This window comes from Gastrolobium bilobum, unplaced genomic scaffold (assembly GCF_033153095.1).
Source record: "Gastrolobium bilobum isolate Gb01-03AN ecotype WA unplaced genomic scaffold, APGP_CSIRO_Gbil_v1 utg755, whole genome shotgun sequence".
NCBI lineage: Eukaryota > Viridiplantae > Streptophyta > Magnoliopsida > Fabales > Fabaceae > Gastrolobium > Gastrolobium bilobum.
The window spans coordinates 306,724-319,615 of NW_026897541.1; the positions used below are offsets into that span (position 1 = coordinate 306,724).

Genomic DNA, 12,892 nt, shown 5'->3' on the forward strand with positions numbered 1-12,892 from the left:
TAGCTTGCATGTCCCCAATAATTATAACTTTCCAGTCATTTATGTTTGTACTTATGCATGTTCGATATGATTTTCTGGACTATATATATATATATATATATATATATATACCGAAAACTATTAAACAAATGTACGGTCTAAGTTATTCTAAGACTGCTCATTCTTAGTCATTAAATCCCTATTTAATTGTTGGCATAATTAATAAATTACGGTTCGTTAAATATAAGCCGGATCAAAAAAATGGATGTGTAACTTACAATGGAATATATTGATCCTTTACCATATATGAAATCAAAGCCCAAGTGACGACAAATAAAAACAATTATCTGAAAAGCTTTAAAAATTATCATACCCGAAAAATATTAACCAAATATATGAAATCAAAGCCGCAATGAGAACAAATAATGTCTCAGATAGTATAAAACTCGTGACAGTATTTTTTTCAAAAAAAATAAAGAAATGAAGCAGTACCAGTGATTCAGAATGTACAGATAATTAAATAACCATCCAAGACAGTGAAGATTAATTTATAATTCTACTCAACTTCCATAGGAGAATTTTCTTTGTCCAAGAAGCTCTTTAGTTCCTTTACTCTCTGCCTGGTCAATGCGACACAGTCCTGAAACCACAGCAATCGTTAATAACTTCTATCTATATAATTCCCATCCATCATATATGTCCCATCAGTTTCACGCCCTTCAGGAAATGATTCACAGAAGGTATATGATAATAATCTTCCCTTTTTTGGGATATTTACACTAATTTAATTTCCATCATAAACCTTCTTGGTCATAAATTTAAAACTCAAACAAACATCTACAATGAATGAACATTTAAGAAAAGATTGGATCAGAAAACCCTAGTCCAAATTAAACATTGGAAGGTTATTTTGATAAAAAAAAATAAGAGTGAACCCCAATCCCAGACAGAAGCAAGCCTTAATATGGTCTCGCTAAGGATATCAGTTGTGGCACTCAAAAGTTTCAGAGGACATCAGATCTCTTGTATTCATTTAACTTTACAGGACTGACAAAAATTTCAATGATATTTAAAGTATTTTTTTTACAAAATTACTCAGTATTGCATCAGCATGCTGACCCAAAATGAGATGTGATTAATGTTAATGCTATAACTGTGATATGGTTCACTTCGTTAGTCCCACTGCAATGTGTAAACTAACCTGGATACCAGAAGTAGAGGCAAGAAATGGCCCACCAGGCTTGTAAAGAGATATTAATTGACCAGATGTATCCAAAACTATCGTCACAAGGGTTTCCATAATGGATTCTTCTTCAGCAGTAGGATCTGCCAAGATGTAATTCTTGTGAAGTACGCATGTTAATGATAATGGAATACTTCTTAAAGTAAGCTTCCTCTTCTCCTTATTAACAGACTCCTGGGCCTGCTTTTGTCCATTTTCTTCAGACATGAGTACTATTTTGCCATCATCATTCATGGCAACAGCAGGAATTTGCACTGTCAACACGGAAATTTATAAAAGACAAAACCAATATGGTAATACCACAGCAATTTTAAAACAGCAGCTCACAAAAAGAACATCAACGGCAATACATATATTCTCTTCAGCATAAAATCAGATATGTCAACGATAAAAAGGAATTCAATCTTCAAGGTTTCAACAGTACAAGTGGAATCATTACTTGGTAGTATATTGAATAATAAGAAAAACGCAACCAGATTCAGTATATAATTATGAAGAAAGCAAGATTTTAGGAAGAAAACTTCGTAACAAACTTCTCAAAATTAGATGGTTAAAAGCCATCCAAAGTTTTTAGACCATCAAATCACCACACTATAAAAATGGCCTTGTTCCAATTATTTTAGTGGGCTTGATAATTCCTTATACCCCATGACTAACGATGAAGATTAAAATTCTTGGGGTTCAAGAATCAACGGTTACATGTGCTATACAAAGTTCAAAAAACTACAAACAAAGAAGTCATTGCACCTTAAAATGAAATAAAACATATTCACATCCCATGCTAAGTGTATCCCATTCAAAAACAATTGGCTCAATTCAGGAAAAGCAACTGTAGGAGGTAGTCATTGACTCACACCTCATATTCTTATTGAGATCTCCCAAGTGGCAGGTATTTGTCAAGATTGCCATACATTTGTTTATATGTTATGTAAAGAAGCAACCGATAAAGTGGGCAAGTATTATTTTACAGTGCTTTATAGGCAAGAATAGTGTATCTTCAGAATGGTTAATAAAATGACTGAATAATACTAAAGATGCACTACTTACAATGTGATAGGGCAGCAACTGCAGAAAGTAAAGCAGCATCAAAAAGAGCACCATCAGCATCCAAACAATAGACATCCTGCATAATAAAGAAGGCAGCTGATGGAAGATCTTTTATAGTAAGAAATAAGAATTTATACTAGGAAGGGACGCAAAGGGTTGGACTCCTCCCAGCAGGTCAATCATGCGTAAATCACCATGTAGAAATGTGAATGCAGTTACTAATAAGAAGTTCTATGCAGTTATTGTGCAGTTACTGTAGTGTAGTTGATAATTGCAGCTATATAGGAGTATAAAGTTGTAAGAATGACCAGAAAGAAGGCAGTTTTTAGACAGATAGTAAGTGTGTAAGTGGGAGAGACCAGTAGCCTCTCATGCTCTGGATGATGTCACTTATTAATTATCCTTGTATTTCATGTATTTTCTGTAAGAATATCACCATTTCAGATATTTCCTTCAGAATAGCTATCTGTATCTTCTCTCCTAACAGCAGCATTATGTCATTTAACAGATAGAAAACTACACAATCAAAGCAAACAAAGATAGGGCACATCACACAAGAGTTGGAGTACTATGCATTCTTTCTATGGTTGATATGTGAAAGTTGATAAATGCAGTCCACATAAAAGCTTACCAAGTAAGCCATCCATGCAGCTTTTCCATTGACCAAGGACAATTCTTTCAAATCAATCATTCCAGAACTGCAAAAGAATAGACAAATAAAGGTCATTAAGAAAAAAGATAGGCTAGTTTCAACATGAACACAATTTGACAGATCAAAAGAGCACTCCAGATTATTGATCATCACAAAGGTAACCATAGACCCATATTAATACAAATAAAAGTCCATGAAGACAGCAGGTGGGGAAAGAAATCACCATAGAAAGAATTTACAATCGAGGAGAAAATATTATCTGATCCACTAACCACCTTAAACAGTAGACTTTCAGCTAAAAGTTCATACACTCTAGTGGTCAAAACTAAGATCAATAATTCTATGTAGTTTACAGTAAAAATGCATCAAAAGAAGTGCAAAGGAGGGAGGCATGATCACTTATGCACATTCTCATAAAATAGGAAACATTAGCTTCAAGTATAAATGCATACGCAAGGCAAAGGTGGGTAGTGTTACGACCTGTAGTTAGGGGCATTTAGTATTGCCCAAGATAGATAGTCACTGTCATGTAAAGGTAGTTAGACCTGTTAGTTACGTAGTTAGATGGTTATGGGCTTTTGAGAGCAGCTTAGATACTATATAAGGGAGATAGCCCTCCTTTAGGGGAAGCTTTTGACAAATATTGAGTTAGGCTGAAGAGTGCTCAGTTGGAGGGGAATGCCCCTTGGCAAGAGAAGTGTCTCTTGAGTGTACATTCCATTTTCTTGTCAATAAACAGATTTTTTCCTTCCATTTCCATTCTTTTCTTTCATTCTTCATTTCTATAATTTCAATTCCTATCCCTAAACCACCAGAGCCATAACAGGTAGAGTGGCTTTCGTAGAGTTCATAGAAACAAAGTATGCACAGATATGAACAACATTTTCCTTAATATCTAATAGTTAAACATACAAAATTCCCCCTTTTATTTTCATCTTTTTCTCCTGCTTCCTTTTTATTTATTAATTTATTTTGTAGTAAAAAAAAGGTAGGTGGGAGTGACTTAAGTAGAGTTAGCACTTCTCTCATCATCTCAAATAATTGAAACTAACAAAGTGACAGTAAAAATTAAAACTTGCCTTAAAATAGTGTCAGACAACTGCTTTGACACAACTGGTGATGCTTCAGCAGGCCTGCCGGGCCTAACAATTGGAGAACAAATCGGAGGCATGTGGAAATCGATAGCTGAAATAATAGGACTTAATATGTTAAAATCTCATGGCATATGTGAGCAGGACTAAATAACTAATACACAAATGGCATAGCTGGTGATAGCCAACCTATACAGCCCTCGTCTGGTGACTCCAAGGAGGGAGTCATAACTTCCATTTTAATAGCAGTCAACATAGTCTGAGCAAAGAACACACAATGAAGTCATTAAATATATTCAATAATACAGTCAAGAACCCAAGGTGCACAAAAGTAGACAGTGGTAGAGTAACTAACAGTTGATCCAATCTTTGTAAGAGCTGACCCATTAGCAGATGCAACAGCACCTGATCAAAAGAGTTAACCACGTCAATTTTGCTCCTAGTGTAAATAACACACAATATAGCAAGGATTTCACGGATTGTAAATAAGTAAAAAAGCAACTAACCAAGAAATATACTCGTATCTCTAGCTTTCCCGAGAGGTCTACCATCAGGGCGTATAGATTCAGCAAGATGACGCTCAAAAAATTGAAGTGGGAAAAGGCGTCTAAAGGCATCAACCTCCATTTCTGATGACAAGTCCTTGGAAGCATTTGAAAACTCCATCCTCTTTAGATATTCTATCAAGAAAATGAAAGCCAAAAGTGAAATAAGAAATGAAAAAGTAATATTAGTTGCCATAAAATTGAAAATAGTATTCAGTCAAGTACATAGAAAATCAATCTTATGGAAATCAAATTTTGTAGCATTTTATCCTCTCCAATAAGTTTTCCAAGCGAATGAGAAAAGAAAAACCCTATGAAATTATTTCTTAATTTTCTTTTGTTCTTTCTTTCTTCATTTCTTTTCTTTTTTTTCTTTTCTTCTGAGGAGACAAAAACCCAAATTGTATGTTCAAATAATTTTAAAAATACATATTATTGAAGTACAATACAACTTTAGACAGTATAAAAGAACTCAATAACTTAGTTTATGTTATTAAAAATATCACAATAGAGACTAAAATAGTGTCCCAAGTTTGTTTACCTAGTTTAGAGAGCGAGCAATATTGCTGAATTATACAAAGCAACAAACCTTACTTGTTTCATACTTGATACAAGCAGAGTACTAGACCCGACTATAGCATCCTACAACTAGCCAATTAAGTCATATAAACAGCATATGTACTCTGACCTGTCACAACAAACCCAGAGGGCCGTTGTGAAGAGAGGCATGAAAAAATTTAAAAACTTATAATAAGAGAGAGTCACCACCAATTTTTTTAGGGAAACAATTGAAAAACCTATTTTTATAGTGATAAGAGTTTTGATTTGGGAGTCTAATTACACATAGGGAAGAGTGGAAACTTATTCCCACTAGTTATGCAATTCATTATTAGTCTCAAAAATATTAATTTTACCCCTTAAAGTAAAGAGTCTTCGAAACAAATAAATGGATTAAATGGAAATATTTACAATTTTTTGGAATGGAAATAGATAAATTCTTGGGAAGCATGTAATGAGATTGCAAAATGGAAATATGTGAAGACATGAAACAATACAATAAAAAACTAAAAAAGAATGGAATTTGATGATTAAACAAGGATGATAAAAACAGGATATAAAGATAACACCTAAGTGATACTGAATGAAGCTATACCAATAACTTTATTAAAAGAAACCTTCTTTCATGATGCAATACTCTCTATTTCTTTATCAGACATGGTAATAATAAAAACTGACCTAGAATACTCATTCAAATTTGCAAACAAAATATATTTAGGAGTTTAGGGGAGGATGTTACATTATGCAAACAGTAACACGTTTGAAAAGGATTAGCACTACCATAAACTCCTTGCAAATCAACAATATGAAGAAAATTTGACAGTAAAACCTGACATGTGAAGAACTTTTCTTATATTTTCATAGTCTACTTCAAAATCAGATTGCTAAAAAGACCTCGTCAGTTTAAAAAATCAAAATAAGTATCGATAATAATAAGCTCAAACTAATCCTTGTTTGTGTTAAAATATGAGTTAAAAATGAAAAAGTTTCAAACTTTAAGATGAACTTCAAAAACATACAAAACCTCAAAACTTAAAGGTATTCCACACGGGGTTTCAAGCTAACCCTATCCTGACGGGGTTATCTCTTAGGGAAGCAAAGGTAATGATTCAAAAGCTTTAGTGGTGTGTTCTATAGTGGACAAGCAGAAATTACATGTTACTTAAAAAAAACACTCCCCATTAAACCCCGACTAATGAGGGTTGCGTGACGTCAATCCTTATACATAGTCTTACACTTGCATATTTGCAAAAAAGCTGTTTCGTGAATTCAAACTTGTGACTTTCACTCTACCATATATATACAATAAGGGGAAGTACACAGAACACATAACCCACAAAAAGATACACAAAGTAAACATATACAAAATCCAAAACTAAATTATAAATAAGCACAAAAATGGGGATAAAAACAGGCAAAGATAACAGACAAATAAGGATTTCTTTTTTCTACAAATTAAATGGGATTAGAGTTCTCAAAGCAATCAAAACAAAAATACAAGGATAGCTAACCTTGGGAACGATCCTATTTTTGTTCAATGATCACCTGCAAAGTTAAGAGAGGGTCACTTAAACAAGGAATCAGAACATGAAATCCAAATAAAACATAGCAAACAGAAAAGCAATGGAATGAAACATCATGAGCACAAATAGGATCACAAGTAACAAAAATGAGAAAATGAAGATAACAATTAAGAACATCAAAGACAGAATCAAAGGCGTAGAATAACACTGTATGAGAAAAGTTTACATATAAGAAACCATATAAAAAATAACAAAAACGGGGGGACTAAACAATTAGTGGCAAATCACTAAAATCTTTTAGAAATCATATGCTAATAACGATTACAAATAGAATATGAAAGATGCAATTTATATTATTCACCATCATAAGATTTTTATAATAAAAGAAAGAAAAAACGAACCCAAAAAATGAATCAGAGCGAAACAACGAAAAATACAGCTGTAGAGTTGTATATACAACATTTTAAATATATTGAATGAATTTATTTATTTTACTTTTTTAAAAAAAAGTTCTCAACATAGATGAAATACAAAACAAACCGTGAAGACCAATTGGCAATGACCTTAGTTATGGAAGAACATAAGTGCAGCAATGTTGAGGAAGCGACGACTGAGACAGCGAAATAGACAGGAAGATGCAAATGATGTAGGAATGGGAGGAACAGAGTTCTACGCTTCACTATGCATAAGACAATAGAAGCGAGGAAGGAGGAACGTCAAAAAGGGGTTAATTAAACCCTACCCGTTGCAGCTTTGCTTATAGCAAGTAGAAGAAGAATAGACAACACACAAATATTATAATAAATCTTGGGTTATTTTAATCGTGGAAAGATATTCTTACTACCAAAATTTTTCATTATCAACTTATTATGTATCTAATTCCATTGGATTAGTATTTTCTCTATCTTCAAAAACATTTTAGCATTCTCTCTCTTTGATCCAATGGTGATTAGATGAGTAGTAAGTTAGTAGTAACAAATTTTAGTAGTAAAAATATCCTCCCTCATTTTCATTGTATCACAAAATTTATAGTTTTGTTCCTTCACACATTCGACATTTAACAACTCAATCATTTGTATCACTAGTGTTCTAATGTTTTTTTTTAAGCATTTTTTAATATTTATGTTGCACCTACATGGCACACGGGATATGACACTTCGATATAATACGTTTTGATATTAAATAATATTTTTAATTTTTTTAATGTATATTATATTTAATATTCAATAATTTAACAAAAAATAAAGCTAAGCTTATAATACCCATTACTTTTGGAAAGAAACATAATATCTCAAATATTTATATTAAACTTAATAAAATGATAATCGTAATCCAACGAATCTAATAGTTGGAATTCAAAGTGCAAAACAATGCAACTTTTAAACCCTTTTTTGAGTATTTGCAATGAGTATTAGAGTGGCGAAAAGTGTCGACACGACATGTCAAAGTTTTTGAAGTATCGATGCTTCGTATCTTAACATGTATGATAACAACACAAAAAATTATTCTTGTTATAATATTTCATTTATGGCTTTAATGTTTCTAAAGTGAATGTAGATAAGCTATCTACATTCGCTCCCAAAACGACATCGTTTTGGATTGAAAAATTAAAAAATTATAATAAAAAAGACTATTATAAACCTGAAATAAATTATAATTACAAAAATACATTAATTTCAGCCTCAAAACGACGTCGTTTTGAGTTCAATGTAGATAAGTTATCTACATTGACTATAGAAAAAGCGAACCCTTCATTTATATTTAATATGTGCAACCCTTTAATAAAAAAAGTTTTAATGTTTCTAAAGGGAATGTAGATAAGTTATTTACATTCGCTCCCAAAATGACGTCTTTTTGGGTTAAAAAATTATGATAAAAAAGACTATTATAACCCTGAAATAAATTATAATTACAAAAATACTTTGATTTCTACCTCAAAACGACGTCGTTTTGGGCCCAGTTATCAACATTAACTGTAGAAAAAGCGAACCCATAAAAAAAATGTAGTATATCGTTTACAAAAAAAAAAAAAGTTAGAATACGCAGTAAAAAGCAAAGAAAAATATTTCTGCTTTTTGTTGTAAAAAAAAAAATATTTCTATCACACTCACATAAAAATGAGTGAATCCCACAATTTTCTTTTATCTAATCTCTTTATAATGAGATTCGTTAACTATAAAAGATTTATACGAGGGTGGCAAAGAAAATTTTTTCTATAGAAAAAACAAAAATATTAAATCCTAAAAAGCGACTTGTAAGAATTAGTGAAAAGTTAATTATCAGGAAGGAAATTTTATAATTGATAAAAAAAAACAAAAAACATTAGTTGAGTAAAAAAACTATTTAATATATATTAGTAGTAATCCGAATAAAAAAAGAGAGAGTATTTAAAAGCAATACTAATTTCAATAATCAAAAAAATGTAAAATTAGAAAGAAACAATAACGTTACTAAATTAAAAAGAATGAATTCTCGTTTATCGACAAAAAGAAAGAATGAATTCTCTAATATTTTGATGTAACATGATCATACATCACAAGAGGGGAAATTTTTAATATATTCAAAGACCATCGTTGTTCTTCAATTCAAGAATTGACACATGTATTAAATTTTTTTTTTTTTTCTTTCTCTCATCTCAGTCCCATTCTATATTTTTTAGTCCCGGTGCACTGTATCTTCGCTCCACGAGAGGAGATCCCAATTATTTATAAATTTTAATGACAAAATGATGATTTTCCATGTGAGAAGATTTTTTTTTTCATTTCATAATGGCAGAAATCATTAACTGCAGCTTAATCATCATGATCAAGTTTTGGGCTTTTTTTCTTTAATGGAAAAGACAGTGATTTGTTATTAAAAATTATAAATAACTGAAATGCGGTGTTAAAAAAATATGAAAATACGAGAGGATGATTTCATCAAGGACATGTTAAAATAACAACAACGAAACAATAAAAAATAAAAAATGGCGCCATTCAAAACCCAATTTCCCGCGAAGCCAAATTAGCGCGCGAAAGAGTCTCTTATCTTCTTCTTCATACTTATATGTAATTGTTGCATCAGTTGCAACCACTCTCATGGTAATGGCTTCACTCCGTCGAAGAAGGACCCTAGCACCCAAATCTTCGAGTCTCGACGAAGATGACGTCAGCTGCGAGGAATGCGGATCCGGCTTCTCGCCGGCGAAGTTGCTTCTGTGCGACAAATGCGACCGCGGCTACCACCTCTTCTGTCTCAAACCCATCCTTTCTTCTGTCCCCAAAGGCCCCTGGTTCTGCCCCCCCTGTTCCAACAACAATAACAACCCTAAATGTATGTCCCTTCATTATTTTCCATTCCCTTTGTCTGTTCTATAATTAAAAATAAAATTTATTATTATTCTTATTAACTAATAATTACTTTGTTACAATGCAGCTTTTCCTCTTGTTCAGACCAAAATTATTGATTTCTTTCGAATTCAACGATCTTCCGTTAAACCCCAGATATCAAATCCAGGTAAAGTGAAATTTAGGGATGTGAGGGTTGAAATTAATCGAAGTGCAAATTTTTATTATCCTTTTTTTCTTTTTTGATATATATCTATTTAGGCACGCGGAAGAAGAGAAAGCGGGGTAGTAGCTTAGTGGTGTTGAAAAAGAAAAGGAAATTGTTTCCTTTCACCCCTATTGAAGATCCTAAAAGGAGATTAGAACAGATGGCATCACTTGCAACAGCGCTTACTGCAACTAAAACTGAATTCAGTAATGATCTTACTTACATGCTTGGAATGGCACCAAGGTCTGCTAATCGTCCTGCTCTTGAACATGGTGGAATGCAGGTGATTATTAACTCATGTTTTTGTTCCCAATAACACCAATTTGTGTACATTATATACTGAAATAATCTGTCACATTAAGGAATCTATGGTTACAGAAGCTTAGAGAAGAACTATCTATAAGGAATAGTATATTATAGAGTTTATTATAACCTTTGTTTTTTTATTTTATTTTGTTATTCTAAAGATTAGCAGCATAGAAATTGAGAAACTGAAGTTATTCGAGTATAGAAAATTACTTGAAAGAAAGAAAAATATATAAATTTGAGTTATAGAGTTTGTTTGCTTCCTTACACGTAGTAAAATAATTGTGATTTTGTTCCTCTCCCCTTTGTCAACATAAGGGGTGGTATGTTTTTTTAGTTCTCGCTGTCGCTTGTTTTGTTAGTAGACAAACAATACATTATAAAGTTTTGACTCATTGAACATGTCTTTTGTTCACCTTCGTGGAAATGGAACCTTAGAATGTTGTTTAGATCGAAAAAGTCAGTGCCACTTATTTTGAGTTATTGGTTGGTTATCTCAGAACACAAGCAAACATCTTTGGTTCCCCAGCTTATGCTTAATGTAGGACATTGTTCGACAATAAAGTAGGTGAAAACTATAACAGCAATAGACTAATAATAGTTGATGCATAGGGACAAAAGCAAATCATGCAACACTGTACAACATTAGTGGTGTGACTCCAAACTAGTGTGAAACTATATTCGTTAGTAAATACAACATTTTTGTTAAAATGCAGTCCCCTTTAGATGTGTCGTGTATCCTTCTGCACTAGTTGTCATCGTTCGGATGTACAACACTTTTCTCTTTATCAGTGCACAACGTTTATAAGTATTATGTATTTCATGATTCTCAAGCTTTTTATAGAATGGTGCAAACAAACGAGTATGTGTGTTTAGCAACAGTGGTAATTTCTTCTTCCTCCTTTTTTCTATGCATCTAGATTGGCAATTCAGACAAGTTTGTATATCTTTTTGACTCAGGTCTTATCGAAAGAAGACACCGAGACTTTAAACTTGTGCAAAAGTATGATGGAAAGAGGAGAATGTCCACCTCTCATGGTTGTTTTTGATCCTCTAGAAGGGTAAGTATGAATACAACATAAATTGGCATTATCTTTTTCTCCTTTTGCACTCTGAGTTTCACTATTAGATTTCTCTTTCTGCAGGTTCACTGTAGAAGCGGATAGATTCATTAGAGATTTGACTATAATAACAGAATATGTTGGAGATGTAGACTTCTTAAAGAATCGGGAAAATGATGATGGGGATAGCATAATGACACTTCTTTCAGCTTCTGATCCTTTAAGAACGCTTGTCATCTGTCCAGATAAACGTAGCAACATAGCACGTTTCATTAATGGCATCAATAATCACACACCGTAAGTTTCTTCCATCTCAAATTTTATTGTCTACCATCTTGGATGTTTTTGAATTGGTCAAGTGTCCACTCAATATTGGTAAATTATAATCAACGAAGAGTGTACATACTGATATCATAGTTATATTTATCTTAAAACCTATTAACTTTAGAGCAAATGAGCAATCTAAACTGACAGGATCCTAGTCAGTTAAGCATACCTAGAAAATTGACCTGACTTGTGGACTTGATATGAATAACAATAATATTTAGAGTAACCTAATAAAAACACGGTCCCCACTTTAGTCCCTTACAGAAAAAAATTAGTGTGGAGGTCCTTAAGAAATTCAAAGTGGACCCATTTAGTTGAAATTATGATTCCTCACAAATTCAAAAATGATCCACATTAGTCCTTCAAAAGGACTAAAATGGGTCCACTTTAAATTTCATAGAGACTTGCTAACAAATTTTGTTTATGTAAGGAATTAAAGTGGGGAACTTGTTTTTTGTTAGGAACCAAAAATGATATTTAGTCTAATATTTACTTGCCCCTTTTATGCAATGCCAAGAATACTTTCAAGTTAAAGACTTCTTAAAGACTCATGATCAAGTATAACATTTTCTTTTCAATTCAAGTAGCATAATTGTTTGATGGAAATAACCGTTAATGAAGTTTCTTGTTTTCATATGCAGGGAAGGGAAAAAGAAGCAGAACTTGAAATGCGTGAGATTTGACGTTGATGGTGAATGTCGGGTTCTTTTAATTGCTAATAGAGATATAACAAAGGGGGAAAGGTTGTATTATGACTACAATGGATACGAACATGAATATCCAACTGAACATTTTGTATAATTTCATTGTATGCTGGCATCACCATCGAAATTCCTGAGAAGTTCTCTGGCTCTCTCTCTCCTCACTACTAATTTATCAAAAAGCTTACACAAATTATCAATGCTTCTTGCCCGTTTATATTCTCCCTATTCCCTAAGTGCCCTGCCAGATTATACACAATTCGCAATTCAATTAAAGTCAAGGCAATTGGAATATTGATAACTACTAACCCATATGTTTTTTATT

At 32.5% G+C, this 12,892-nt stretch overlaps 2 protein-coding genes across 4 annotated transcripts; one reads left to right on the plus strand and one right to left on the minus strand.

The window, feature by feature from the left end:
- Positions 1-393: 393 nt before the first annotated feature.
- On the minus strand, positions 394-7,379 carry LOC133307890 (uncharacterized). 3 transcript variants are annotated; one of them, XM_061508453.1, is made up of 10 exons: positions 7,202-7,379; positions 6,627-6,660; positions 4,519-4,681; positions 4,368-4,417; positions 4,202-4,271; positions 4,001-4,106; positions 2,901-2,967; positions 2,270-2,345; positions 1,181-1,476; positions 394-619 (listed from the first exon to the last, which is right to left on the minus strand). In XM_061508453.1, the coding sequence occupies exons 3-10, from the start codon at positions 4,676-4,678 to the stop codon at positions 536-538; spliced, it is 909 nt and encodes a 302-aa protein (XP_061364437.1). In that variant the 5' UTR covers positions 4,679-4,681; positions 6,627-6,660; positions 7,202-7,379; the 3' UTR covers positions 394-535. The 3 variants fall into 3 exon arrangements, with proteins under 3 accessions (XP_061364437.1, XP_061364435.1, XP_061364436.1); XM_061508451.1 differs by having other exon boundaries at positions 4,519-4,692; XM_061508452.1 differs by lacking the exon at positions 6,627-6,660 and having other exon boundaries at positions 4,519-4,692.
- A 2,342-nt stretch (positions 7,380-9,721) lies between these two features.
- Positions 9,722-12,667, plus strand: LOC133307882 (histone-lysine N-methyltransferase ATXR6). The gene is made up of 6 exons (XM_061508434.1): positions 9,722-9,950; positions 10,053-10,133; positions 10,226-10,455; positions 11,439-11,539; positions 11,624-11,836; positions 12,508-12,667. Exons 1-6 carry the CDS (start codon positions 9,722-9,724, stop codon positions 12,665-12,667), a joined length of 1,014 nt encoding a protein of 337 aa, XP_061364418.1.
- Positions 12,668-12,892: the final 225 nt, after the last annotated feature.